The 27,690-nt window shown below is 37.5% G+C and overlaps 1 protein-coding gene across 6 annotated transcripts in view; it reads left to right on the top strand.

Moving 5' to 3' along the window:
• LOC126298094 (uncharacterized) overlaps positions 1-27,690 on the top strand; it is a 107,492-nt gene that overhangs the window by 73,640 nt on the left and 6,162 nt on the right. For 4 of the 6 annotated variants that reach the window (XM_049989411.1, XM_049989410.1, XM_049989409.1 and 1 more), the window contains exons 8-9: positions 8,171-8,213; positions 22,242-22,744. In XM_049989411.1, coding sequence (XP_049845368.1) covers positions 8,171-8,213; positions 22,242-22,744 — 546 coding nt within the window. The remainder of the gene's footprint in view (positions 1-8,170; positions 8,214-22,241; positions 22,745-27,690) is intronic. The other 2 variants (XM_049989413.1, XM_049989414.1) reach the window with 1 other exon arrangement.

Here is a 27,690-nt window from a genome sequence, read left to right on the forward strand (position 1 = left end):
TCTGGAGACAAATGTTATGTATTTTCTACATTGTTGCATGATGTAGTTAAAAGTTTATTAGGTGTAATACCAAACTGCGTAAATTGTAATGTATTTTTATGTGAAACTTATGAGCGGACATTTTAAAGCAGAAAGACTTGTTGTCCTTTTGATATACTGTTCCTGGTATTATAACTTACACCACCACTCTTGTCTGTTCCAAGTTCCTTCAACTGTACTTATAATGTAAAACAGTTTTAATTTAAACATTACTAGCTTAGGTATTTTGAACAAGATTTTCATATTTTAAGCTATGTTCAATTGTAAACTGTGCACCAATAACCAATGTCACTGGTTAGTTAACACAATTACCACCATGTATAATTCTACAACATTAATCACTGTTTTTAGTTAGAACCACCTTATCTGTTTATGTACATAAGTTTTCAAAAGGTATAAATTAGTAAATAAAGTGATAAAACATAGGAATTGTAAAAAAAGTTAATGCATGTTGTCAATACATGTAAAGAGGGTGCTGAGGATTGATATGACGTACACTGAAGCAGCCTGTGTTTTAACTGTAAACAGCAGCAACAGTGTGAACACAACCTTTGACATGAATAGTGCATTTGGGACTGTGTGCATATATAAGTTGTTTTAATGTTTTAACTTACATTTAGTGGTATTATTTTATAAAAGACTCTCATTTAAAGTGTATACAACTGTACATTTAATAAGGCATTCATGTTACCTTATTGTAACTGGTTCTTTACATGTCATTTAGCACTTGAGATGGCCACGCAGTGACCAAAATCTTGATATGCAATAAACATTATTTGCAATTGATTAATGTACCCATTATTACTTCAGATAAATACAGTGGCTAGGCACAACTGCTTCCTCATGGAATCAGACATGAGGAAAAAAAATTGACAATGTTTGAAGGGTGGAAGTGGGAAATGTTCTGAGTGCCAAAACTCATTTTTTTTAATGCAGATCCAAAAGGAACATATCTTTTGTTGTTAATAACTTATTTGTAATCCAAAAAACTGAAAAGGTATTCTGATAACACAGAATTATGTTGCACACCTCAACACTGTTTAATATTGACTTCTGTTTCTTATAAAACTGTATACTTGGGGGTTAAACTGGGCTATTGAAGAAATGGTCACATTGCCAACAGGTCTTCCCTGTTCTGCAACTGATAAACATGACTAGTCTTTCAGGTGAACTGCATCAAGGCATACGTCTGACATGGTCTTTCCTCTTTTGAATACACTTACGTGAGGTTTTTTAATTCTTCTGTCTCGGAGTAAGAGTTTGTTATAGCTGTTTGAGAGGAACAAGTTTGAAACACTTCAATCATATTGCATGTAGAGATATTACACGCGGCTGCATCCCGAATATTGTTTCAGCACCATCTTTAAAATCAAAGTAGTCAGTTGTTTGCATTGTAATGATACGGAATGAGTTCTTAGCTGTAGCTTATGGAACTTGTGATGAATTGTAAATTTTATTTTATTGATCCTTTTGTCTACAAAGCAGCTTATGCCCAAGACATTGGGCAAGTCTGTTTATAGTACAGGGTGTACATAAAGTCTGGGAACACTTTCAATTATTTATTACTCAGGAACCAAACATTGTACAGATATCATACATATGTCATTTTGAAGAGAAACCCTGAAAGTTTTTTTTCATGAATACTGCCACAGCTTAGTTTGGTAATATGCAGATAGTCAGCGCTAGTCGCAAACATGGCGAGTTCAGATGTAAGAGCACTTCGTCGAGAGCGCTGTCACTATATATTTTTACTTGGACATGTTGCAGCAATGGCTGCTTCCTCAAATGCAATCAGACTCTCCGTTCATCTTTCAGCAGGATGGAGCTCCACCCTATTTTCATCGTGAAGTTCGCCGGTACCTATACCAGAGCTGCCGCATCGATGGATCGGCCGTGCTACTGAAGGGGACAGATGTTTCATGAAATGGCCTCCCCGATCACCAGATCTCACTCCGTGTAACTTTTTTCTGTGGGGACACATTAAAGATCTGGTGTATGTACTCCCTCTGCCACGTGACGTAGCAGACGTCCAGGAGAAATGTGGGAAGCAACTGCCACAGTCGACTATGCCATGCTGGGACTTGTATGGCAAGAATTCGATTACTGTATTGATGTCTGCTGGGTCACTCATGGTTCGCATACCAAATGTTTGTATATAAAAAGAGTTTCTCTTCAAAATGCAATATATATTATATCTGTACGATGTATAGTTCTTGTGCAATAAATAATTGAAAATGTTCCCGGACTTTATGTACACCTGTATACAGGTGACAGGGATTTCTGCAAGTGCTTATTACCGTAATACACCATACACATTAAATATTTATATAGTACACTTCATAAATTGAAATATTCTTTAATGGAGTGAAAGCAGTTGTGTTTTGTCTTGCAAAGTGATCATGAATAACACAGTTGATGTTTTTTTTTTTAAAAAAAATCTGCAAAATTTAAAGGTTTTCATAATGTTATTAGGTTCACATTTGTTCTAGGTTAATATTTGTGTGTGGATGCACACTGCTTGCCTATGATTGGTCAGAAAATAACTGATTCATGTGTTGGACTAAGCTTTAATACCACATTCATCAAGCTTTGACAACAGATACTTGTGCTACAGCATGTCAAAAACTTTGGACAAGTCAACAAATAGTTCTCCTGAGTCCTGTTTTTTCTCGATCAGGGTTAATATGTAGTTGATGCATTCATATATGGCAGTTGTTGTTGATCACTTATTTCAGAATCCCAGTTATTCATTACACAGGATATTGTTTTTATTTACAGATTTCAAAACGTTGTCATACATAAGTTTGTCTCCTATTCTTGAAATTGTGATGTGTCTGTAATTATTTACAATATCTCTCTCCGTTTTTTCTATACTGAAATAACCTTAGATGTTTTCAGTATGTGAAGGAAAGTGCCTGCTTGAAGTGAGCTGTCACATAAATGTGGGAGTATTTCACATAGATTTGATGCTCTTTCTTTGAATCATAGCTTGGATACCATCAATGCCAGTAGAGGTAGAACTTTTTTAGTCTTTTTATTGCTTTTGCTACTTTCACCTTGAGAGACAGGGATTATGTACATTGATCCTCTACATACACTTATTTTCTGAGTATTTTGGAATGTTTTCACTGTGTACATGTGATTCAGGTGAGGGATTTTTAAGGTTACACATGTTACACAAGTAGTCTCTTTTTGTAACATGAAACCCTTATTCCCCTTGTGATCCAACTGTGTGTTCTAGAATTTTCCCTTATGGTTACAGTTTTCTGTGGAGATGCAATTTGAAAGAAACGTGTTTATGTATCAATGAAGGTGCTGACTTTTTCATTTATGTCTTTATTTTAGTTAGCTTGTGTCCATTTTTCTTTGTTTCATAAGCTGTTGAAGTAGCTTATTTTATCCTGACTATAATTTCTACATGCGAGTCTTAAAGATGTGTTGTTGAAAGTACTTTTATTTTCAAGCTTGGTATTTGAGCAAGACGGTCACTAAAGCTTACACTGAAAATTTTTATTGAAGTGTAAACTTTTCTTGACTAAGAACTTATCTAGAGCAGTTTTAAGTGTGTATTACTTGGGTAGCAGCCTCTACTTTAGCCCTTAAATTGTAGAATGCAACAAGGTTCAAAAGGGCCTCTTTGTTTTTTTATGCTGCCAAAGGAGGTTTATTTTTTAAACATAATCAGTTCTTGTCTGAGTGTATTTATCCAGTGGTGTTCCATTGCCATTATCCCCTCTCTGCAGTGTTCCTCCCAAAGTGCTGCTACAGCCACAATGTCTTCTTGGTTGGACAAAAAGTGCTGTTTAGTGAGAATTTCTTCAGTTTTGAGAATAGGTAGAAGCCTCAGGGAGCCAAATCTAGGGAATAGGGAGGATGTTCCAGCACTTCATAGTGTGAATCCTTCAATTTCTCCATTGCCAAGACACTTTTGTGGGTAGGTAATATGTCCTGATGGAAAGTGGCGTTTTTCTTCTTCAAACTTGGTCTCTTTTTCACAAATTCTTGTGTCCAGTTTTATTAGACGTTAAGAGTAGTAGTCTCCAGTTATGGTTTTACATTTTTCAAGGTTGCAAATCGACAGAATTCCTTTCATATCCCAGAACATCAATGCCATGCTCTTTCTCACCGATAGTACCATCCTTGCTTTCTTTGGAGTTGAAGAACCAGCTTCTGTCCACTGCACAGACTGTTGTTTGGATTCAGGTGTGTAGCAGTGAATGCATGTTTTATCTACTGTCATGTACTGGTGCAAAAAGTCACTTATGTTTCTCTTAAAACACATCAAGCAGTTTACTGAAAGTGTCATGTGAATGTGTTTGGTGCCACATGTGCTCACTGCAGAGCACAATCTTACACAAAGCTTTCTCATATTCAAGTCCTGGTGCAAGATGAGATCAACACATGCCTTTGATAATCCCTAGAGCATAAGCAATTTCGTCCATCTTTATACACTGACCTTCCAAAATGATATATTGCATTTTTCCGACAATTTCTGGTGTTCTTGCAATTTTGGATATCCTTTGCATGGAACAACTTGGATACTTTCACGGCCATGTTTAAACTCGGCTGCCCATTTCTTGACAATGTATAACACAAACGTATTACACTCTATAACAGAACCCTTAGTCCTGTCACTGGAATGGCACATATAACACTCTAACGTGCTGTGAAACATGCTAACATTACCCTCTGAGAGGATTTAAAAGTTTGACCCCGCATTTGTCTAATGGACAAGGGTATCAGACTATAAATTTGAAAATGGTGAAATAACAGAAAAACCAAAAGGACTTTAATCTTGGGAGTTAACGAAAGTGGTAAAATCTCAAATGAAAGAGAAAATGAACAGTTGCCAGCCCAATTAGGCACATTAATTTCAAAATGTATATTGGAGAAAATTGAATATTGATTATTGAAGTTACTTTTGTTGAAATTTCCCTTTGAATAGCAAACAGGATACCACTTGACACAGTGCACTCTGTACTGTGTGTAGCAGCAGTTACCAATAAAACAAACCAACCCCCCCCCCCCCCACACACACACACACAAGTAAATTATGGGGAGTAAATTTGCACCAAGCTCATACTAAGGACAGCCACATTCCAGAGCATTACTTAATCAAATACTGAAATGTCACTGCATGAAGTGCAGAACTAAATTTGGACATGAGGTGATTCTTTCTTAACTGACATGAAAAACACGAATAAAGATGAATAATATCATAAATACACTGTTTAAGCTCCTCTAAATATATCAGTTTTCCTTTGCAACAGTAATAGTTCAATTTTTTTACTAATAGGTGAAGAATATAATGGTGACCCATAAACTAGTATAGTTTCACTAGGCAACACTTTTTGATTATTACAGTAGTAAAGACTAATTCAAAAATCTTACCATTCACTTCACTTGGAGTAGTTCATAAATTACTTTGCAAGACAATAAAATATAACACTGGGCTTAATTAACTTCAAAAAAGGATCCATGTATAATAGAAACCAAAACCACACTAATTTTGAAAATGAGCATAATTTAACTTCTAAGATTACTATTGTAAATCTGATCATTAAAGATTTGTATGTATTTTTGCCTTTTAATCACCTGTGAAGTAGGTATTGTAGACAATAATATTTACATAATCTTGCACTGTAATCCTGCAAAACTATATTTTTTAATACACTAACGATTTTTTAGCAAAAGCCTATCCAACTTCACTTATGTGGTTTTAGCTTTAGATTTTTTACTACTTCTTTTACTTTAGACAAAAATCACTTTTAAACACATGAATGCAAGAATAGTTAATTTAAATCAGGATACTCTGTCTTAGTAGCACTTAGGTGAGGACCCTGTAGAGGTTCGTGATCAGGATTGGAAATACAGTTCAGGACACAGATTTATGTTTTATATGGTTATCACTGGAACAACACAAATTAACTGGTCCGTGTCCATATACATTACTTACCTGAATTATGAAGTTTGTGAAGCAGGTGGTGAAGATTGGTGGCAGGTGACATGGCAGCTAACTGTACCTACGACTCTAGATATAAAAATGCTCTATAAAATCTCTTCTTAGCGTCAGATTTTCAACATATTAGAGCAATTCCATTAAGCCACGAATACCAAATAATAGCCAGATCCACATCTGAGGCAAATCCTTTATAATGCAGCTTCCAATTGCCTCTCTTAGCACCATCAAAGTGTGCCATGCTAAGGCTAGCCACATACTGCGTGCCATTCACACAAAGTAGCCACTCAGTTTGACTGCCAAACCCACCTTTTACATCACGCCACGCCACTTCCATTACAGAGGGTTTCCCCTACAGCGTTTACATGTTACAAATACAAGTGCTGTAAGCATGAACCAGCTTTTAACAAAAATTTTCTTTATATAAACATATTCATATTATAATAATGTATCATTTCGACATATTCTTTTACTTTCTTCATATATACATTACAAAACTAATTTTCTTGCCATAGATCAAGGAGTTTAAACAACACAGAATACATACTTCATAAATTGCAGATAGACAGTTACATAATATAAACCTACTTCTAACTGATATAAGTGTTAAAAGTGAACATTGAAAGTAGAGAGAGACACCATAGATATTTGCAAGCTGCAAATGAATTTTGGTGGAACCTTGTTTGAGGATGAATTAAATCACTGCAGGATACTAGATCTTCTTTCCGTTTTCAGCACAAAATGCACCAAAACTGGTTCAAATGAATACCTACATTCAATTGCCTCCTGGAATAATTTGCAATTTAATGTAGCAGCTGCTGACACGTACCAACATAATGGGGCTGGGGAGACTCATACAAATAGTGCTGTGATCACTGCACAAGGCTGAGAACTTTTCAGACAGCTCTCGTATTTAAGAAAAGTTCAAAATTTGCATATTGTGATTGGTAATTTGTAGCAGTAACCAAACTTTTTGTGACTGTGATTTGGTAGTCCGTTTCAAAATTTTTTCCCTTATGCAAAGTGCTACCCCACCTTGCTTACTTTTATTTCTGCAATAGTAGGAACACACTATGAATTTGTTTATTTTTGTTTGTTGAGTTTATTCAAGATTAAGCCAGTGCTCATAAATGCGGAATATTGAGATATCGTCACCTGTTAATAATAGATTAATTTTGTCAGTATTATTACGTGGGGACTGTACATTATTGTGATAAACTTTTAGATCAGTTTTATTCATGACTAGGTAGTGGGGTGTCTTATTTTAAATTTGGATCACCAGTAGTGCTGCATTTTCTTTAGTCTTTTTTGTTCATTTTACTTCCCATACTGTTGCCAGTGGGATGTACATGAAGCTAATAGACAGTTTTATTCCTGAAAAGCTTTTTTTAATTATTCCATTGACATGATGGTACATGAACCTTTACCCTTCATAGTTAAAGTGCATTCCATGTTTCATATTTAGGTTGTAGTGCAGCTTACTTATATACTATACATAACACAGTTTCTTTATTTTAATGTTTGTTTACCATAGTTCTTTGTTCACACGTGAATTATAAATTACATTGTACATATGAGGCACTGTAGCAACTACTGTATTTTAGGCTTATCCATTTCTAGAAAATTATGTGGAGTTCTTGTGCAAATCTGTGCTTCATTTTTTCTACATTATTGCAGTGTGTTATACAATTGGTAGTCATTTTACAGTGTTATTTTTGTCCGAAAGTGAGTATGTACTACATGTTTAGTACCTGCTCCAGATTTTACTGCACTAGTCACTGATGTCTCATTTTGTTTCTTTGAACATGCTGGGTAGATTTGTCATGGCTGTCTGTTGATGAAAGAACATTACTCGTATTTCTTGACAATCCATGTTTGTTGTTGCACTGCTAGGCACAAAGAACATGCACCTACATTTCGTCCATGATTAACACTTGGAAGAACTGAAGGGGCATGTAACAGTTGAAAAACACAATAGCACTGAAAACAATTTTTTGAAAAAAATAGCATGTAAAACATTTCCCATTCCACTCTTTATTTGTGTGACTAAGCTTGAAACTTGTGTTATTCAACTGGCATTAAATGTAAGTCACAGAAATTAAAATAAGTGTTACCCATTTGTATTTCTTAACCAAACTTTTTTTTTTTTTTTTTTTTTTTTTTTTTTTTTAGTTTGGAGCTCCCTCCCAGTTTCCATCATATCCAGGATATACAGGTAAGAATAATATAACATCATGTTCTGTGATTACTATTCCTGTCAGACTTATTTTTACAGATTCAGTTGGTAAAAGTGAAAAACAAACTTTTAAAAAAATTAAGAAAAAATCTCAGATTTGTAATGTAATATTTGTTAACACAAAGAAATCATTAAAAATTCAGATCAAGTTACCAAGATATCAAATAACAGCCTATGTATGAACATAAGCTGGAACTATATGCCAGATCAAGACTCAAACCTAGAAATGTGACTTTTATGAGCAGTGCTTTTTGATATGAATCATCCAAGCATATCTCATTGACTGAATCAAAGCTTCAACTTGGAATGGACCTCTCCCTTTTCCCTAAAAATTCTACACAAGACCCACCATGATGCTGTGGGCTTGCACTAATGTGAGGGTAGCTATAGCAGATGGTTTTACTTTTCCCTTCAGAGTTGCAGTTGAAGTGAAATGCTTGAACTGTTAGTAAAGTGTATATTCTATCAATTATGTTATGTATAACATTACAGTATATAACTGTATCAAAGCAGAATTCATTTGAGAAAATTTAAAATCACAAGGAGATATGTCTGCCCAGAACTTTTCTCCTGGAGGTAAAATTCCAGTTCTGCTGAAACATATTTAACAATGAAAAATATATTCCTAGCTTTTTGGAAATATTGGTTCCTTCCTCATAGAGGAAAGAGAGACAAGTTTGGGATGGAGGTGCAGGTCCCTCAGGCCCCAATTTGGACAGGACCCAACTGTTGTGAGAATGAGAGCAGATACAGATGATGTGCTGGATGTCAAGGAAAGTAGAAGGTCAAACTTTGTAGACTGCTTCAGTCCAGAGATGGTAGGAGGACAGACTGAGAAGATGGACTGAGCAGAAGAGAAATGAGAAGTGGAATAAGAGGAAAGTGGAAGAAATGGGTATGGGGGAAGAAATAAGCAGAGGTGGTTGGGGGAACAGGGATGTTTAGTTAATAAGGAAATATTACAAATTTACACAGAATTATTTTATCCTGTCTCTGCAGCCTTACTAGGTTGATTTGAAGTGTCAGGTGTAGAGTGTAAGAAGAGAAGGGAAAGCGATTGCTGTGGAAGGGAGAGGCAGTAGGAGGCAAAGATATGAATGTATAATTCGAATAGGCATGGAAGCTACATTCCATGAAGTAGGTGGTGAGGCTGAGATGGAAAAAGGAGGTTGTGTGGAGAATAGTGGAACAGAGGAGAGGTAGAGTGTGGAGAAAACAGTGTGGGTGAAGATTCACAAATAAGTGGATTTGATTAGAGTATAGTGCTTGTGCCTGGGGGGGGGGGGGGGGCGGCATTGGATTTCATCTGAGATGGAGAAGAGTGTGGGGCTGAGGCTAATGGAGATTGAGGCCAAGGAAGTTGAGGTATGAAAAGATGTGCTCTCATTCAGAAAGCATTGTACTTACTTATTTATTTTTTTGGGAGGAGGGGGGGGGGGGGAGGGGAGGGAAGAATTCGTGGCACATTCTGTGAAGCATTATTTAGGTGGCCATCTGGTAGATGGGGATGCTCATGTAAGAGTGTAAAGAAGTTACTGTAGAGAGGAGAATTAGGTTTAGTATGTGGTTGGATAGACTAGAATGTGATGGGTGGGTGCAGAGTACACACACACACACACACACACACACACACACACACACACACACACACACACACACACACACACACAGTCTTTATAATATGTCCATTGATCCTGCACACACTTTAATCTTAATCTCTGATATCCTCTGTCCACGTGCCTTGCCTCCCCACCCACACCCACACCCACACCCCCTAATATACAGTATTTCACTTCACTTCACCCCAATCCATCTATATTTTAAAGTTCACCCACAGTATCTCTCCACTGTTTGTGTCTCCCTCTTCTCTCCCACTCCAACTGAAACCTCTTCATTCATTGAGTACCCCATGCAACATCATGGGGCCAAATACTGGTGCCACATTCATAATTCCTTCCCCTGTTGCCTCTGTTGTCCCTGGCTGCAGTTTTTCCTTCTCTTCTTCTGTTGATGGTTCAAAGCCACATCTGGCCATCCTGATTTAGGTTTTATGCGATATCCCTAAATCGCTTCAGGCAAATGCCAGGATGATTACGTTGAAAGGGCACTGCTGACTTATTATATATGAAACACATGTAGAGTTGCACTGGTTCAAGACTTACATAGCCATAAACGAGCTGGAGAGCTACAAATATTATCCATGTATATAGTGTATGCATGGATAATATTTGCTGAAATTCATTGATGGCAGTAAGTGTAGGCTATTTTTTCACTCAGTGCAGAAAAAAAACTTGAGTTACCGAGGTAGACACAAACTGAAGGGCAGCAAGAGAAATCCACAATAGAAGCAACTTGATACATCCATTTTTGTTTTTTTGTTTCAGTATTTATTTACCTCTTGTTGTTTTCTAATTAATATATATATATAAAGAAACTTCCACATGGGAAAAATATATTAAAAACAAAGTTTCCAAGACTTACCAAGCGGGAAAGCGCCGGCAGACAGGCACAATGAACAAAACACACACACACACACACACACACACACACACACACACACACACACACACACACACACACACACACAGAATTTTCGCAACCGTTGGTTGCTTCTTCAGGAAGGAGAGGGAAAGACGAAAGGATGTGGGTTTTAAGGGAGAGGGTAAGGAGTCATTCCAATCCCGGGAGCGGAAAGACTTCCCTTAGGGGGAAAAAAGGACAGGTGTACACTCGCGCGCACGCGCGCGCGCACACACACACACACACACACACACACACACACAGACAGACAGACACAGTAATTCTGTGTGTGTGTTTGTGTGTTTTGTTCATTGTGCCTGTCTGCCGGCGCTTTCCCGCTTCGTAAGTCTTGGAATCTTTGTTTTTAATCTTAATATATATATATACCATTAAAAATTATGTAGCAAAATTTCATTGTTAAAAATGCATTGTACGACTTGCTTTAGGCACACATGAGGACAGGTTTTTGCAACGTAATAAGTAAATAAATCAGGATCTAGTATATATTCTGCCATTAGTGAAAGAATTTTGTCTTGGTTTCTGTTTTGATCAGTATTAAATAAGGGTGGCAATTTACACTTGTTAGGTATGTTTTCTGCACACTGGGTTGATAAATACAACACCCTTGCCACTGTAGATGGCTTAAGTCGTAACATTTAAGTAAATCCTATCTTTATACTATTTCTGAAAGGAAATGTACAAGGTTATATTATTTTAGATACTTGAGTCATTTTTTAACCCTCCCTCTTGTCCGTTAAGGTAACTTCTATTCTGTGTGTTTGACTACAGTGCCCTCACATTTTACCTTAGGCTAATATTTTTTTTACTATTTTACTTTTTGTAATACTTTATCATGACTTAATACTTTGTCGTAACTAACAACAGCATTGTGCAATCTGCTAAATTTTTGACGGGAACTACAGCTATCTTTGAACTGATTTCTTGTTACATGATGCAATAAAAAAGTAATGACTTACTAAAATTAACTTATTTTCTTGAATAATACAAGGTGATTCAGCTAAGCTGTTCACCTCAAACGTTTCTGGAAACGTTTTATACATTGTAATCCTATTTTCATCCAGATTAATTGCGAAATGTCCTCAGTAAACACTGTATAACCTCTTTCCATAGCTGTATTTATTACAGAGATATCATAATCATCTTTGTGTTTCAGATTAAACTATAGTAATTTCTGCTGCTAGTATTATAGTTTTAAAAGAGACAATTTCATCGATGTTTTTCCCCTAAAGATCCAATTACTAGTTTTGCAGTTATTACAAAACTTAGAATGTAGGATTTATCTGTTTCAAAGATGGACCCAATTGCTGTCTTGTGCGGAAGTTTATTTCGTACCATGATAAGAAAATAAGACACATCAGATAAGGTGGAAACAGTGTTGCACCACTACACTAACAGAATAAAAGATGCACAAAGGAAATATAGCTTTCAGTCAGTCACTGTGGTTAATGTTTGTTGAGTGGTGAGTAGCTTAATAAAAGTATTTTTCACAAACCATGAGAAACTAGGTATGCTACTTCTTTTGAAAAATGCAGACGGAACACAAAGATAGATGTACGCGTAAAGATATCCTGGCATACAGTGTCCAACAAAAAGGACAATTCAACGATGTGCAATCAATCATTATTGGCAGAGAAGTGGAATATTTTGCAGAGGGTAAGGAATAAGCCTGCAATGGGCAGAGTGAATGGAATAGATGATCTGGTTGCTGTTTCTCATAATCAACATGTTAGCTCCAGAGACACTGTGAGTGCCTCAGGTATAAGTCAGCCCAGCATTGTTCGCATTTTGCTCACAGACAGCTTCCATCTATGTTGTGTCACTTCACCAGCAGATTAATCAACAGGACTGCAGAGGACACATGGAATTCTCTCACTTTGTTCTGATGCAACATCAGGATGATATGTTATATTTTCAAAGAATTCTCTTTACCAGTGAAGCTACCTTTACAAATCATGGCAGCTGACTGTAAGAAATATGTAATATTGGGCTGCTGAGAATCTGTACTGGCTGAGACAGGTTGAACATCAGAGACAGTGGAATGGGAATGATTGGTTGTTAGAGATTCTGTGATTGGGCTTCAGTTCATTGAAGAAATTATAACAAATAAATGGTATGCACAATTTCTTACCAAAGTAGTATCGACTCCTTGAGGAAGTACCACTCAAAATACATGGATGTAAATGGACCACAAAGGGTGTTCAGCTCACTATTTACATGTGGCCCAGTTTTTTCCTGGTGACTGGATAGTACATGAAGGCATTATTAGTTGACCTGCGTGTTTGCCACTTGATGTTTTTTCTCAAAGGTGAAGTCTATGCACAAGTTAAGAGTACCAAAGAGGATTACATTGCAGCATGAGAGATGATATAGATGATATCAAAGGAATCTCTTAAATCTGTAGTTTCGTTAGTGTTGCTATTGCTGATGTAATTTTGCAGTGAGTGTATCTGGAATTGAAACTCATGATTTGAAGTTAGTATTTAACAATGTTTTACCTAAATTCCCTGTTTTACAAATTTCATTTGATTTTTTTTACATACGCTTCTCTTTCAAGAGGCCAGCAGAAGGAAGAGCAGAACTCTTAGTATAATTAATAGGTGATTCATACTTCACATCCTTTGATGCAATGTCATTAGCCTTCCAGCTGATGTCTGTCCAACTGAATGTAGACTAATGTGGTTAGTAAGATTAAGTGAAGTCTGTGGCACAGGTCCATCACTGGGCAATCGGCCTGGCTGTAGGTAAAATTCAACCTTTCTTTGACACAATACTAGTTTCATAATGTGGCACTAGGAAGCATGGGGGGATGTCCGAGGATGGCGTCCCAGCTGCCTTTTACTGCTGGGAAAGAAAGGTACCGGCATTTATTTGACAGGAGCCTGAGTGGACCTGGCGTCATTCTGGAGGGACTGGAATGAAGAAAAATCCTCACCTCTGTCTGAAATTGAACCTGGGACATCCTGGGCTGGAGTCTAGTGCTCTGCCCACTGTGGCCACCAAATGTGATGAGTGTTGGTTTTAAATCAAAATTTTCTCCATTATTCCACTTTTTTAAGTAGACACTCTTAATTGCACAATACCTCCAATTTCCTCAATGTCGACGGGACATTAAAGACTGATCTTCCTTCCTTCCTCAGCTATGTCAAGCTGGAATGACCCACCAGCCTGTTGTGACAGTTCCATACAGCAGCATTAACTTCAGACAGCTATCAGTTTTATGTTCAAAATGGAAAAATCTTAAATTCTGAATATTGTAATTTGTTCACTACTATCAATTTGATTTTGAAGAGTGAAATGCCACTGAATTCATTTCTCTTAAAACAACTATACTAGCATGAATTACCATAGCTCCATTTGAAAAAACTGAGTCTGATATATCTGCAATTAATATAGGAATGAAAAGATACTGTATATCATTCAGTTAAGAGGACCTTTTTACAATTCATTTGTGTGACAATAGAATTAAACTGTTGTAAATGGTTCAGGAAATACAAGGTGAACTGCTCAGCCTGTATGTTATTGTTACTCCCACTTCGGTTACTTATTTTCTGTTTTAAAATATTAACAATCTCTTGTATATTGGTTGTTAAATGACTTTATCAGTTAATGAATTATTTATTTATTTTGCTGTAAGCACTACTATGTTGCGTGTTTCATTATACATAAATTAAAATATTTGTGAACCATTGAGCTTTTTGGACAATTTTAGCGAAATTAGATCTTTAAAGGTTTGTGAGCATTTTCTAATGCCTGACAGACTCTCTTTTTTTTAAAAAAAAAATTGCCAGTGCCCAGTACCTTTACCATAGGTTTATCTGCATTTCTTTTCAATCTTGTGAGGGATTTTGTATCTATACTTTATTCTGCTTATCTATCTATACTTAGTGCTTATATATCTATAGTTTATTCTGCTTATACTTTCTTGCTAGTGTTGATCATCCAGATGCATCTAAGAATAGTTTGTTTCAAAGGAAGAGTGAGTTCTTTCTTAATCATATAGTTTAACAGTAAGTCTTTATGCCGTGCTTCAAACTTAATAGTGTACCAGAATTCATGAAGAGACAAAGACCCTTTACTGCCCCTTATACAATTGAAAATTTTTAGGTGAATGTGTAATTTAAAATATTCTTTTACCATCTTCTTCTAAAGTCAGTTTTTGATTTCTACCACTTCTTTAAACACACAGTCCCATAAAAAGAATATTGTCTTAGTACCTTTGGTGTTTTTTTTCCATACTCCATGGCATGACCAGTGTTTATTAGTACTTTATGCTGGCCGTCTTAATGGATGACAGTTCAGAATGACATTTACACTCCATGGCATCCCCTCAGTTGTGCATACTGGCTCATCGATAAATGATTTCCTCATTGCCAGTGGATGCAGTAGATTCCAGGCTAGAAGAGCTCCACATCATCTTTCACAGGTGCTAATAAGGTCGAGGTCTTGGAAGAGAGAAAGAACACACACTCGATATCGTGCCATCCTATGACCAAGTTTTTGTCATCACATTGCCTACTTATCACTCGTTTGCTATTATTCTGAGAAGTTCCTGCTCATCATGCTATTGTATTGGCATCAAACAAACCCCAGCATGGACGACATAGCAGTAAGCATCATAAGCGTCCGTGGCATAGAGAAACAACTGAAGAGTTGAAAACAAATAAGTCACCATGTCCGGATGGAATCCCAGTTTGAGTTTTCGAAGTGTACTCTACAGCATTGGCCCCTTACTTAGTTTGCATTTCTTGTGAATCTCTTGCCCAGCGCAAAGTCCCAAGTGACTCGAAAAGAGCGCAGATAACTCCTGTGTATAACAAGGGCAAAAGAACGAACCTGCAAATTTACAGACCAATATCTCTAACATCGGTTTGCTGCAGAATCCTTGAACATACTCCCAGGTCAAATATAATAAATTTTCTTGAGACCAAGAAGCTTATGTCCACAAATCAGCATAGTTTTAGAAAGCATCACTTGTGCGAAAGCCAGCTTGCCCTTTTCTCACATGACATACTGTAAACTATGGATGAAGGCAACAGGCAGATTCCATATTTGTAGTTTCCAGAAAGTGTTTGATGTGGTGCCCCATTGCAGGCTGTTAAAGAAGGTATGAGCATATGGAGTAGGTTCAGATATGTGAGTGGCTCGAAGATTTCATAAGTTATAGAAAACAGTATGCTGTCCAAGGTGAGAGTTCATCAGAGATGGGGGTATCGTCAGGAGTGTCCCAGGGAAGTGTGGGTGTAACATTGCAAAGCAACATGAAATGGAAAGAACATATGAGGATTGTGGTAAGCTAATGGTCAACTTCAGTTTATTGGGAGAGTTCTAGGAAAGAGTGGTTCATCTGTAAAAGAGACCACCTATAGGACACTGGTGCGACCTATTCTGGAGTACTGTTAAAGTGTTTCCGATCCATACCAGGTCAGGTGAGAGGAATACATCGTAACAATTCAGAGGCAGGCTGTGAGATTTGTTACTGGTAGGTTCGAACAATGCAAAAGTGTTACGGAGGTGTCTCAAGAATTCGGATGGGAGTCCCTGGAGGGAAGGCAACATTACTTTTGAGGAACACTATTGAGAAAATATAGAAAACTAGCATTTGAAGCTGAGTGCGAGATGATTCTGTTGCCTCAAACACACACTGCGCATGAGGACCACAAATATTAGCTATGAGAAATTAGGGCTCATACATATGCACGTAGATGGTCATTTTTCCCCCATTCTGTTTGCGAGTAGAATGGGAAAGACAATGACTAGTATGGTACGGGGTGCCATGTGCCGTGAGATGGATTCTGGAGTATCTATGTAGATAAAGATGAAGAAAGCGTACTATGTTTGTTGTTTATTATAACCATTTCTTTTTGGATGTTGTCTGCGAGTATTAAAGCTCTTCTTGCAAGCTCTCTTCATCAGAAGTGGCTGTTGCTCTCTGGACTAGTGTGCTTTAAACTCCTTCACACTGAAAGCTGTGATGACAACTGAGTGTACATAACAACAAATCAGAATGCTTAAGTTTTTGATACATACTGTGTCCCACTAGCTGTCATCATTTCATTTCACTAGAACATCCAGACAGTGAAGGATTGTAGAGCTCCTTGTTGTTCCACCCTCATGAGGAACTGTATACTTCTGGGGTGGGTGGAGCAAATTTGAATGTTACAGAAAACTCGTTCAGACTCCATGTTATTACTAGTCATAGACAACATTAGCTGTGTGGACCATGTCTCCACCATACCTGCAGAGGCAGTAGAAAAACTCCACATGAAAATGCTATGTGCTCACTGGAAACCTGTCACCAAAGATAGAGAATTTGAGGGCAGAAAAAAGCAATGAGAAGAAAAAGCTGTGAGAAGTCCAAAATGTATTGAGCCTACAATGTGACTAAGGCAACATTTCGCTGGTACAACCCACAAATTGCAAGAAGGAAGTATATAAAGTACTCAGCGATTGAGACTAGAGTAAATTAGGTGGGATCCAACAAACTGCTTAAAGAGAGAAACTATTTAACCCCTCTAAAACCCATTCCAAGATAAAATTGTGAAGAAACTGCAGCCACATGTAGCAGCACCATTGCAGTATACGGCTTGCTAAAAATATAGAAAGAAGACTTACCACTGATCAGCCAGAGCATTATGACCACCTACCTAATACCTGGTATGACTACCCTTGGCACGGATAACAGTGGCAACGCATCATGGTGTGGAAACAATTATGCCTTGGCAGGTTGCTGGAGGGATTTGGCACCACGTCTGCCCCCCCCCCCCCCCCCCCCCCCCCACACGCACACAAACACAAACACACATTGACATGTTGCTTAATTCCCATAAATTCCAGGGAGGGGGCCAAGGAGGTCTGATGGCACATTCAGTGACATCCCAAATGTGTTTTACCAGGTTCAGATCTGGCAGTCTGGGGGGCCAGCACATCAGTTGGAAATCGCCTCTATGTCCGTCAAACCACTTTATCACCCTCCTGGCCTTGTGACATGGTGCATTATCTTGTAGAAAAATGCTACTACAGTTTGGAAACATGGTCATCAGGAAGGTGTGTACATGGTCTGCAACCATTGTACAATACTCCTTTGTCATCATGTTGCCTTGCACGAGCTCCACTGGGCCTATGGATGTCCACTAGAAAGTTCCCCAGAGCATAATGTAGCCACCACCAGCTTGTCTCCATCCAGCAGTGAAGGTCTCAAGGAGCTGTTTTCCTGGAAAACAATTCACACCCTCCAATCAGCATCATGAAATAGGTATCAGCATCACACTGATTTATACTTACACATCCAGTTGCTATCACAACTCACAATGTGTAGTAGTCAGTAGCCCTTAGAACAACAGCCAACTGACGAAGAGATCTAGCCAGTATAGCTGAAGTACTTAAAGACAACATTCAGAAAAAATGGTTAAAACAATGGTAGCCAATGCCAATGTGATAGCAGGATGAGCACTTCACAATAAATGTGAATTGTGGTGCCTCAGGGGCAGCCCAATGAGCCATCTCTAACTAAGTATTATGATATTTCTGGAAAGTTTCATTTGAGGTTAAACTGATTGCAGTTGGACAGATATGCTAAAAGGAAAGGTTCGAATCCTGCCTCAGGCATGGTTGTGTGTGATGTCCTTAGGTTAGTTAGGTTTAAGTAGTTCTAAGTTCTAGGGGACTGTTTACAGGGCACCTGCTGGAAATCTAAATAAATTAAGACAAACTGAATCACTTCTGTCCCACCTATGTAGGAAAACTAAATCAATCATTCTTATGGGTGACTTCAATGTGGACCTTTTAACAGAAAATAGAAACAAAACAGACTGAACATTTAATGTACTGTTACAATTTAGTACCAGTGGTGGACACTCCAACTAGAGTAACTGCCAGCTCTAGCATTTTAATGGATAATGTATTTGTAGATAAGGATATTTGCAATATTTTAACCATGAAAAATATTATAAATGGTCTCTCTGATCATGAAGGGTAATTCCTCACTCTAAACCAAACGAATGTACAAAGAAAAGATGATTTCATTTGGAAAACATTTAGTATTATAAACAGACACACCACTGAAACCTTTAACCAGCAATTACAGCTAGTGGACTGGTCCCCTGTATATGCTACAGTTGATGTTAATTCAAAATTTAATATATTTATCAATGAAGTTACAAGCCTTTTTGAAGAAGCATCTCCTAAAAAATCAGTGAGAGAAAACCTATTCAAATCTGGAAACAAGCCTTGGATTACTAAAGGCATCAAAATCTCTTGTAAAACAAGAAGAAAACTATATGCTGCAGCCAGGATTTCAAATGATAACAGTAGGATTACACACTATAAAATCTGAATAAGACCATTCAGGAGGCAAAGAACGTGTGCTTAAAGGCAGAAATTGACAACTTGAGCAATAAAGTAAAAAGTATCTGGAAATTTGTAAAGAAGGAAACTGGGAAAAATGCGGTTTGTAGTGAAAATATCCAAATAAAAAGTGAGGGTAATCTTGTTAGTGATCCAAAAACAGTTGCAGACACATTCAACAACAATTTTTTAACAGTAACAGAAAAAAATAGGTTTACAAGGGCCCATGAAGCAAGCCATCAATCTTTTGAAAGCTAGAGTACCTGGTTCAGTACAACACATGAAGGTAAAAACAGTCACTGTTCAAGAAATTGAACTAGTTATTAAATTCCTGAAAAGTAAACACTCTGCTGGAATTGACAAAAATACTGCTCCAGCCATGTAAGTAAAGTCCTTTGCCACATTTTTGATGCATCACTTAAACAAGGAATAGTTCCTGAGAGGCTTAAGTATGCAGTTGTAAACCCGCTATGTAAGAAGGGGGATAAGACGGATACTGCTAACTATAGGCCAATATCACTAATAAGCTTTTTGAAGGTTGTAGAGAAACTAATGCATGCCAGGATAGTTAAGCATCTCAGTGAACACAATATCTTCAGCAAAAGTCATTTTGGATTTCATAAATGTTTGTCAACAGAAGATGCAATATTTGCATTTACTGGCAAACTCTTGGAATCTATCAACAAAAAACTAAAAGTGATTGGCATATTTCGTGATCTAACAAAAGCATTTGACTGTGTAAATCACCAAATTATTTTATAAAAAGCTGCACTTCTTGGTATAAATGGTGCAGCAGGGAAATGGCTTGACTCATATCTGTCAAACAGGAAACAAAAAGTTGTAGCAGATAGTCAGGATGGGGTACCATCACATGTGGAGTGCCGCAGGGCTCAGTTCTGAGCGCTCTACTTTTTATTATATTTATAAATGATCTCCCTCTCTGTACGGAATATTGTAGCTTCACCATTTTCACTGACGACACTACACTACTTATTGATAATTCAGTAGATAAACTTGAGGTAACAGCAAATAAGATTTTAAATGAAACGGTGAACTGGTTTAACAGTAATGGTCTTTCTGTAAATTACTGTAAAACAAACTACATTCAGTTCCACACAACATCCAAAGATGAGGAAATAGTAGTAAAAATAGGTGAGCAGACAATAACCAGGGTAGATTCCTCAAAATACCTAGGCTTGCATATTGATAGCAAACTGAATTGGTCAAACCACATCCTGGATCTATGCAAAAGACTAAGTTCAGCAACATATGCATTGTGTCTTCTTATAGGAATATGGAAACCATGAAGTCAGCGTATTATGGTTACTTTCATACAATTATGGCATTTAGAATTATATTTTGGGGAAATCAGCCACTGGCTACAAAAGTACTGTGTGTACAAGAAAGAGCCATATGGGTCATGTGTGGAGTCCATCCTAGAGCCACATGCAGGAATCTTTTTTAAGAAGCTTGAAATACTTACATCCACTTTGCAATATATATTCTCTTTGATGTGCTTCATAAGGAAAGAAAAATCCATATTTAAACTGAATAGTGCATATCAGTCACAATACTATAAGGAAACGTAATATCCACTATGAACAGCCAAATCTAAGTATGGTGCAGGAAAAGAGTCCATTTCAGTGGCTGTAAGATTTTTAGTGCCCTACCTTCAAGAATTAAGTGTTCAGTAGATGATGATCTCTTGTTTAAAAAAACCTTAAGGCAGTTCCTATTGCAAGCATCATTTTATACAATAGAAGAGTTCCTGAACTACAGTGTTTAATATTTCTTGTATTGTAAATTGCAAATGTATGCCCAAATTTGTATTTGTAATACCAAATATTTTTATTGTAAACATATATTTTGCAATATTTATTTCTCTGTAACACTTATTATTTTGTAATCTCTATCTGTCTCTAAAATGTATTTTTTTTTAGTGGGACCTAAGTTAATGTTTACTGTTTTTGTTTTGTTTTATGCATTACCATAAATTCTGGCCAAAAGCTTGTAAAATTTATATGTTCCATATCCTGTGATAGTGTCACAACATGGATCACTGGAACAAGAGATAAATAAATAAAATGATGACCTCAGATGTTAAGTCCCATAGTGCTCATAGCTATTTGAACCCTTTTTCCCCCTCTTTCTTTCTAAAAGGAAAGGACTAGAACAGTATTTCAAATTCAAATTTTGCAAGAAATAGAATGCTGATCACCTGCCTGTAAATGCAGAACAAGGTGCACAATGGTTAAGACACTGTGTTCACATTCAGGAGTGGGATTCAAACATCCTTTTCTTTTGTTTCTGTAGTTCACACGAAGTGAATGCTGAATGGGTTCCATCAGTGAGAGGAAGATGGACGTTCATTGTTCTTTTACTGATGTCAGAATTTTTCTGCCAATGATATGGTGGCAGATTCCCCCCTCCCTTTTCATTCATCCGTATCTAGTGTTCTGTCTCTAGTGACCTTAGTGTCAACAGGTTATCGAATAGGTATGTCATTCCTTCTTTCTCTAAACATGTCAATATGGTTATTCTGTATTACTATCTTGTACACAATTGACAGTTGTGAACTTAGCTTGAAATGAAAGTTTGCGCAATGAAATTTTCACTCTCAAAAGATATTTCATTAAGGCCCAGTGAAAAAAAAACAAAACCCTAGACTAAGTATTAGTTTACAATTAGTGTTTCTGTAACAATACCCAGAAATTGATCTACAGGATCTAAAATACACTGCATATGATAAATTTACAATTTATGTACATACAGTTCACTTGAAGCTGACATTTTGCTTCACCATTTACTTAACTAATGCAGCCCTTCTTGGAAGAAAAAGAAATGACTAAAATTAATTTGTTTGCTTTAGGACTGAACTTTAAGTGTTATCTTCATTTTTATGCTCATTCTTTAACTGCTTGTCTGTCATCCCAGTTTTTAGTAAAGTGACATGTCTTGTGTTCCCAGTTTGTCCATTTCTTGACCAGTGATCATCTATGCATATAATCCTTATCCTAAAAATTTAAATAGTAATTGATTTGAATCTGTAGAGCTTGATTGCAATTTCATTTCTGATTTTCCTTGGTTTGCTTAGTCAAATGCTTATTTTTTATTTTGTCACAGATGGACAGTTGCAGCAAGAGGGACATGTTGGTATAGGAGCAAGTAGAGGCATGCAAAGACAGGACATCAGAACTCCATTTTATGCTGCTCTGCGAAAAACGAGGAACTACTATGTAACTTTTCTTTCTGATAAAGCTGAGATAGAAAGAAAGGTATTTGCACTGACGTGGGGAAAGCTTTTACAAATGAAGAAACTCCACAGCTTGAAAGACAGGAAAGAATCTCTCATGAGACTAGAGTATGAGTATTACACTGCATTGCAAAATACGCTTGAAGCGCAAAATGGTGAAACCAGAAGAATTTTGATGGCAATATCAAAAGTAACAGCAGAACGTAGAGCATTAGATCAAAAGGCTTTCATGGAAGCTGACATGATTGACGAGATCAAGAGGCGCCTAGAGATCAACAGGCAGAACACTATTACGCTGAGAGCAAAAGCTATTGAAGTATTCACCAAATTTATTGACAGTTACAATTATAGTACGGAACATTATAGTGAAGCTGTAAGTACTGTGTTTTCTTTAGCTAGAAAGCTGTAATTAAGAAACTTATATTTATATAATTCACCATATGATAACTGAAAAAAAAAATCATCCAATGTCTCAAAAATATGCCACAGTTGCCCCCCTCCTCCCCACTATAAAATGCCCCTCCTTATGCCTGCTCATTTTTGGACTAAAGGAAACAATTAGAATCAAAATTTTACTGTGGTGGACCCTAAACTGGGTGCTTTTTGAGGTGTGAAAATAATGGTCTGAAATGAATATAATGGTCTGAAATGAATATTTAGCTCTTTATTGGCATAAACCACTTACATCTTAAAAGAATAACAACAACAACAACCACCTGTGCTCATATCAAACTTTTATTGCAGTGAATGCCAGTCTGAGTGCATGCGTTTTAGTGGTGCTTAATAATCCATTGACAGAACTGAACTCCAGGGTCCAAATTATTTGGCCCCAATGTTTGCACATGTTTATGATAGGGGTGTAGTTCCTGCTCGCCAGTAGTCTTCTCACTGTGTTTTTTTGAATTGTGCACTTTGTAGGCATGTCATAGGTTCGTTCCGATTTGGGTTTTCCTGCACAAGTCAACATCACTTCTTCCAATTCTGCCATAAAAACAATTACATCACAAAGTGAGGTATACAGAAGGGGAGACGAAAATGAAAGGATACCTATCAGTTTGAGAAGGTATATGATGTTGTTTCCCTGATTACGATGTTGAATCAAATTTAGAGAAACTCAACAGTTTGAGCTCACTTATAAGTATGACTTGCATCCGTCTCTGGCTGCTATGCATGCGATGGTTCAGTTGGGAAGGCAAGCTGGCCCAAAACTGTTGTAACTGGTCCTCAATGCTCTGGACCTGGGACTGAGATGATGCCTGAATTGGCCCCACAGATGTTCCATTTGGGAGAGATCTGTGGATTTTTCTGGATTTGAGAGAACCTCAACATCATGCAGACAGTTTATAGAGATGTGCCATATGTGGACAAGCATTGTAGTGTCGAAAATTAGCACAGCTATGCTGGCGCTCAAGAGGTAACCCACGAGGATGCAAAATGTCTGTGATGTACCATTTTGCCATCAGATTTCCATCAATCACTACCATCCATGACACCAAAGGCTGCCCCCACTATGACACTAGGGGTAACACTGCTGTCTCTTTTCAAAATGTAGGAAGAATGGGACCTCTTCTGAAGCCACTACCATACTCACCAATGATGGTATCTGGTGTGGTGCAGAACCAAGATTCATCACTCAACGCAACGCAATGCAATGCATTGCCATTCAACAGCAGTACATGCTTCCCTGCATTGTTAATGGCAACCTACACATGGGACAGTAATTTCTTAGTCTGTTAGCTGGTAATCCCTGACCAATGATACATGATGACACTAAAAGTTGCTAGGAGCCTATCACCTTTAGCCCATCACCTTATATATATATAACCTGAAATCACTCCTACTTCGGAAGACTTCTCTCCATTGAGACTGACATGCTGCGTTCTGTTATCTAGGAACTCTTCAATCCAATCACACAATTGGTCTGATAGTCCATATGCTCTTACTTTGTTCATTAAACGACTGTGGGGAACTGTATCGAACGCCTTGCGGAAGTCAAGAAACACGGCATCTACCTGGGAACCCCAGTCTATGGCCATCTGAGTTTCGTGGACGAACAGCGCGAGCTGGGTTTCACACAATCGTCTTTTTTCGAAACCCATGCTGATTCCTACAGAGTAGATTTCTAGTCTCCAGAAAAGTCATTATACTTGAACATAATACGTGTTCCAAAATTCTACAACCGATGCTACACTCTTCTAGAGACCTACGGTACACCGCTGCAAGGAGGGGGGGGGCAAGTCCCTTCGCATACTCTGTGTAAAATCGAACTGGTATCCCATCAGGTCCAGTGGCCTGTCCTCTTTTGAGCGATTTTAATTGTTTCTCTATCCCTCTGTCGTCTATTTCGATATCTACCATTTTGTCATCTGTGCAACAATCTAGAGAAGGAACTACAGTGCAGTCTTCTTCTGTGAAACAGCTTTGGAAAAAGACATATAGTATTTCGGCCTTTAGTCTGTCATCCCCTGTTTCAGTAGCATTTTGGTCGCTTTGACATCAGACCAAAATTTCTTAGGATTTTGTGCCAAGTCAGTACATAGAACTTTACTTTTGAATTCATTGAACGCCTCTCACATAGCCCTCCTCACACTACATTTTGCTTCGCATAATTTTTGTTTGTCTGCAAGGCTTTGGCTATGTATACGTTTGCTGTGAAGTTCCCTTTGCTTCCGCAGCAGTTTTCTGACTCGGTTGTTGTACCACAGTGGCTCTTTTCCATCTCTTACGATCTTGCGTGGCACATACTCATCTAACGCATATTGTACGATGGTTTTGAACTTTGTCCACTGATCCTAAACACTATCCGTACTTGAGACAAAGCTTTTGTGTTGTTGAGCTGTAAGGTACTCTGATATCTGCGTTTTGTCACTTTTGCTAAACAGAAAAATCTTCCTACGTTTTTTAATATTTCTATTTACGGCTGAAATCATCGAAGCAGTAACCGCTTTATGATCGCTGATTCCCTGTTCTGCGTTAACTGTTTCAAATAGTTCGGGTCTGTTTGTCACCAGAAGGTCTAATATGTTATCGCCATGAGTCGGTTCTCTGTTTAACTGCTCAAAGTAGTTCTCAGATAAAGCACTTAAAAAGATTTCACTGGATTCTTTGTCCCTGCCACCCATTATGAATGTTTGAGTCTCCCAGTCTATATCTGGCAAATTAAAATCTCCACCCAGAACTATAACATGGTGGGGAAATCTGTTCTAAATGTTTTCCAAATTATCCTTCAGGTGCTCAGCCACAACAGCTGCTGAGCCAGGGGCCTATAAAGACATCCAATTCTTGTAGTGAGTAATTCTCCATTTTTGACAATCAGTCACTAGCTGTTAACAATAGTTGATTACGGCATGGTGTCATCACAAGCATATGTCTATTGCATGTTAAGGTAGCAGACCATTATCAGTGTGATGGATAATTGTTTGTTATGAATCTGTGAATCAAGCTTCTTACAAACATATGCCTGTTGTGCATTGCTCATTGCAGATCTCATACTGCCTGAAACATTCATTTATAACCATTAGTTCAATTTCACAAATTACTCCATCTAGAATCCACTACCATTCTTATAATTTTGACTGTAAAGGTTTGTGATACCATTTGTAGGTTTGCTTACTATCAGCAATAGGCTCCTACATCAAGACAGTTAAAGTTGACACTTTCAGTGTTCAACGTGGACAGTTGAATTGCCTTGTTGCCCTAGAATGTGAAATACAGTTCCGTGTATATACTCATTAAATAAATGAAAACTTTGTACTTCTAAAAAATTTGTTGGATATCAAATTGCAGTCACATTGTCACATAATTAAGACTGTTAATGAAGATTTAGCACTGACCATTAGTATAAGGAAGCCATTAAAAATCATACTTTTTTGTTCTTGCCAGTATGAACTTAGAACCAGTTTTTCTTAAACATGGTGGATTAAGTGGGTAGGTTCATTTTATTCCCTTTTTTATGGTCCATATAAATCAAGAATATCTAATTGGGACATAAGTACTAGTTTCATTTAAAGTAAAATACTCTCAATGAATTTGCGACGACTTCTGAATATTCACCATATTTATGCAATACTCGAATGTCCCAAGTTGAATAAAAACAACTGAAAGAGTGAATGTAACCACTCAAAATATAGTGAGAAATTAAGCCGTTGATGGATGGATCGATAGTATTGAACTTAAATTTAACTTTTAGGCATTGCCATTCTCTCTCTCTCTCTCTCTCTCTCTCTCTCTCTCTCTCTCTCTCTCTCTCTCTCTCTCTCTAACAGCTCAATTGTTCATTTAAGATGAGTACAGGAATATTGCATGCTCAAGATATCTTTCATTGCTTCAGGAAGACCATCTCAAGAACTCTTTGAATTTTTGGACCATTTTAATGTACAGTCTTTGACATGGCATAAAATGCAGCCACCACCTGCCGAAGAGGCTAAGTCAGAGTTCTTCACTGCCAATATAACTGGCCACCCCTTAGCATTCTGTCTGGTTGTATGCACGATCTGGCAACACTGTAGGTTGTGGAAATGTATGGAGGAAGTCCTGTTACTCTTAGCAAGTTGTTACATTGCTGTATCTGATCATGATGTAGTGATAAGGCTCGCACAGTGTAGGTTTAAAGTCTAGAGTTAGTCTACTCCATCCTCTATATTTGTAAATTGCATTTTAGTTGACTGCTAAAGTTATCAGCGTCTAATGGAACCTCAAAGATAATTTGCTTCACTTTATAACCCATCTATAACAGCAAAAACCTCCGGAAACAATCCCACAAAACAGGTTGTGGCTGCACTTGAGAGTTCCCTAGTGCTACAGCAGCTGCCAACCCCACATAACTTGGTGTCACATGCCCTCCAACCAGGCAACAGCAACATGGCTCTATCAGTGTGTTTATCAACTGTCATTTTCTAATTTGCAGTTGTAGTATTCATCTTGCAGTTATGAATGGGACTTTTCGTACTTGAAACTTACAAACATTGATAAAGTGTTGTAAAATGGTTGAAAATGGTAAAATGTCTCACATTAGTGACATATTCTTCACTTTAGGTTTAATAGAAGGCAGGGGGGCAGCTCTGAACCTTTGTATTTTGTGTGGGGCAAGTGTTTTTGAACAAAAGACATCAGAACAGGATTTTCTTATTTTCTTGTTTCACAAAAAATCGTTCTGGAAAGAATAATTTCCACATTCAGGAAGTATCAATAGCAGACACATGATAAACTGTGACCGTTTAAGCTTTGTGTGACATTTGCAATTAATAGGCAAGGTTCAGAAGTCAGGTGTAGTACTGCATCCTCCAATTCAAAGCAACAAAAATCAAAGGGTTGACTGTT

Source organism: Schistocerca gregaria, chromosome X (assembly GCF_023897955.1).
Source record: "Schistocerca gregaria isolate iqSchGreg1 chromosome X, iqSchGreg1.2, whole genome shotgun sequence".
NCBI classification, from domain to species: Eukaryota; Metazoa; Arthropoda; class Insecta; order Orthoptera; family Acrididae; genus Schistocerca; species Schistocerca gregaria.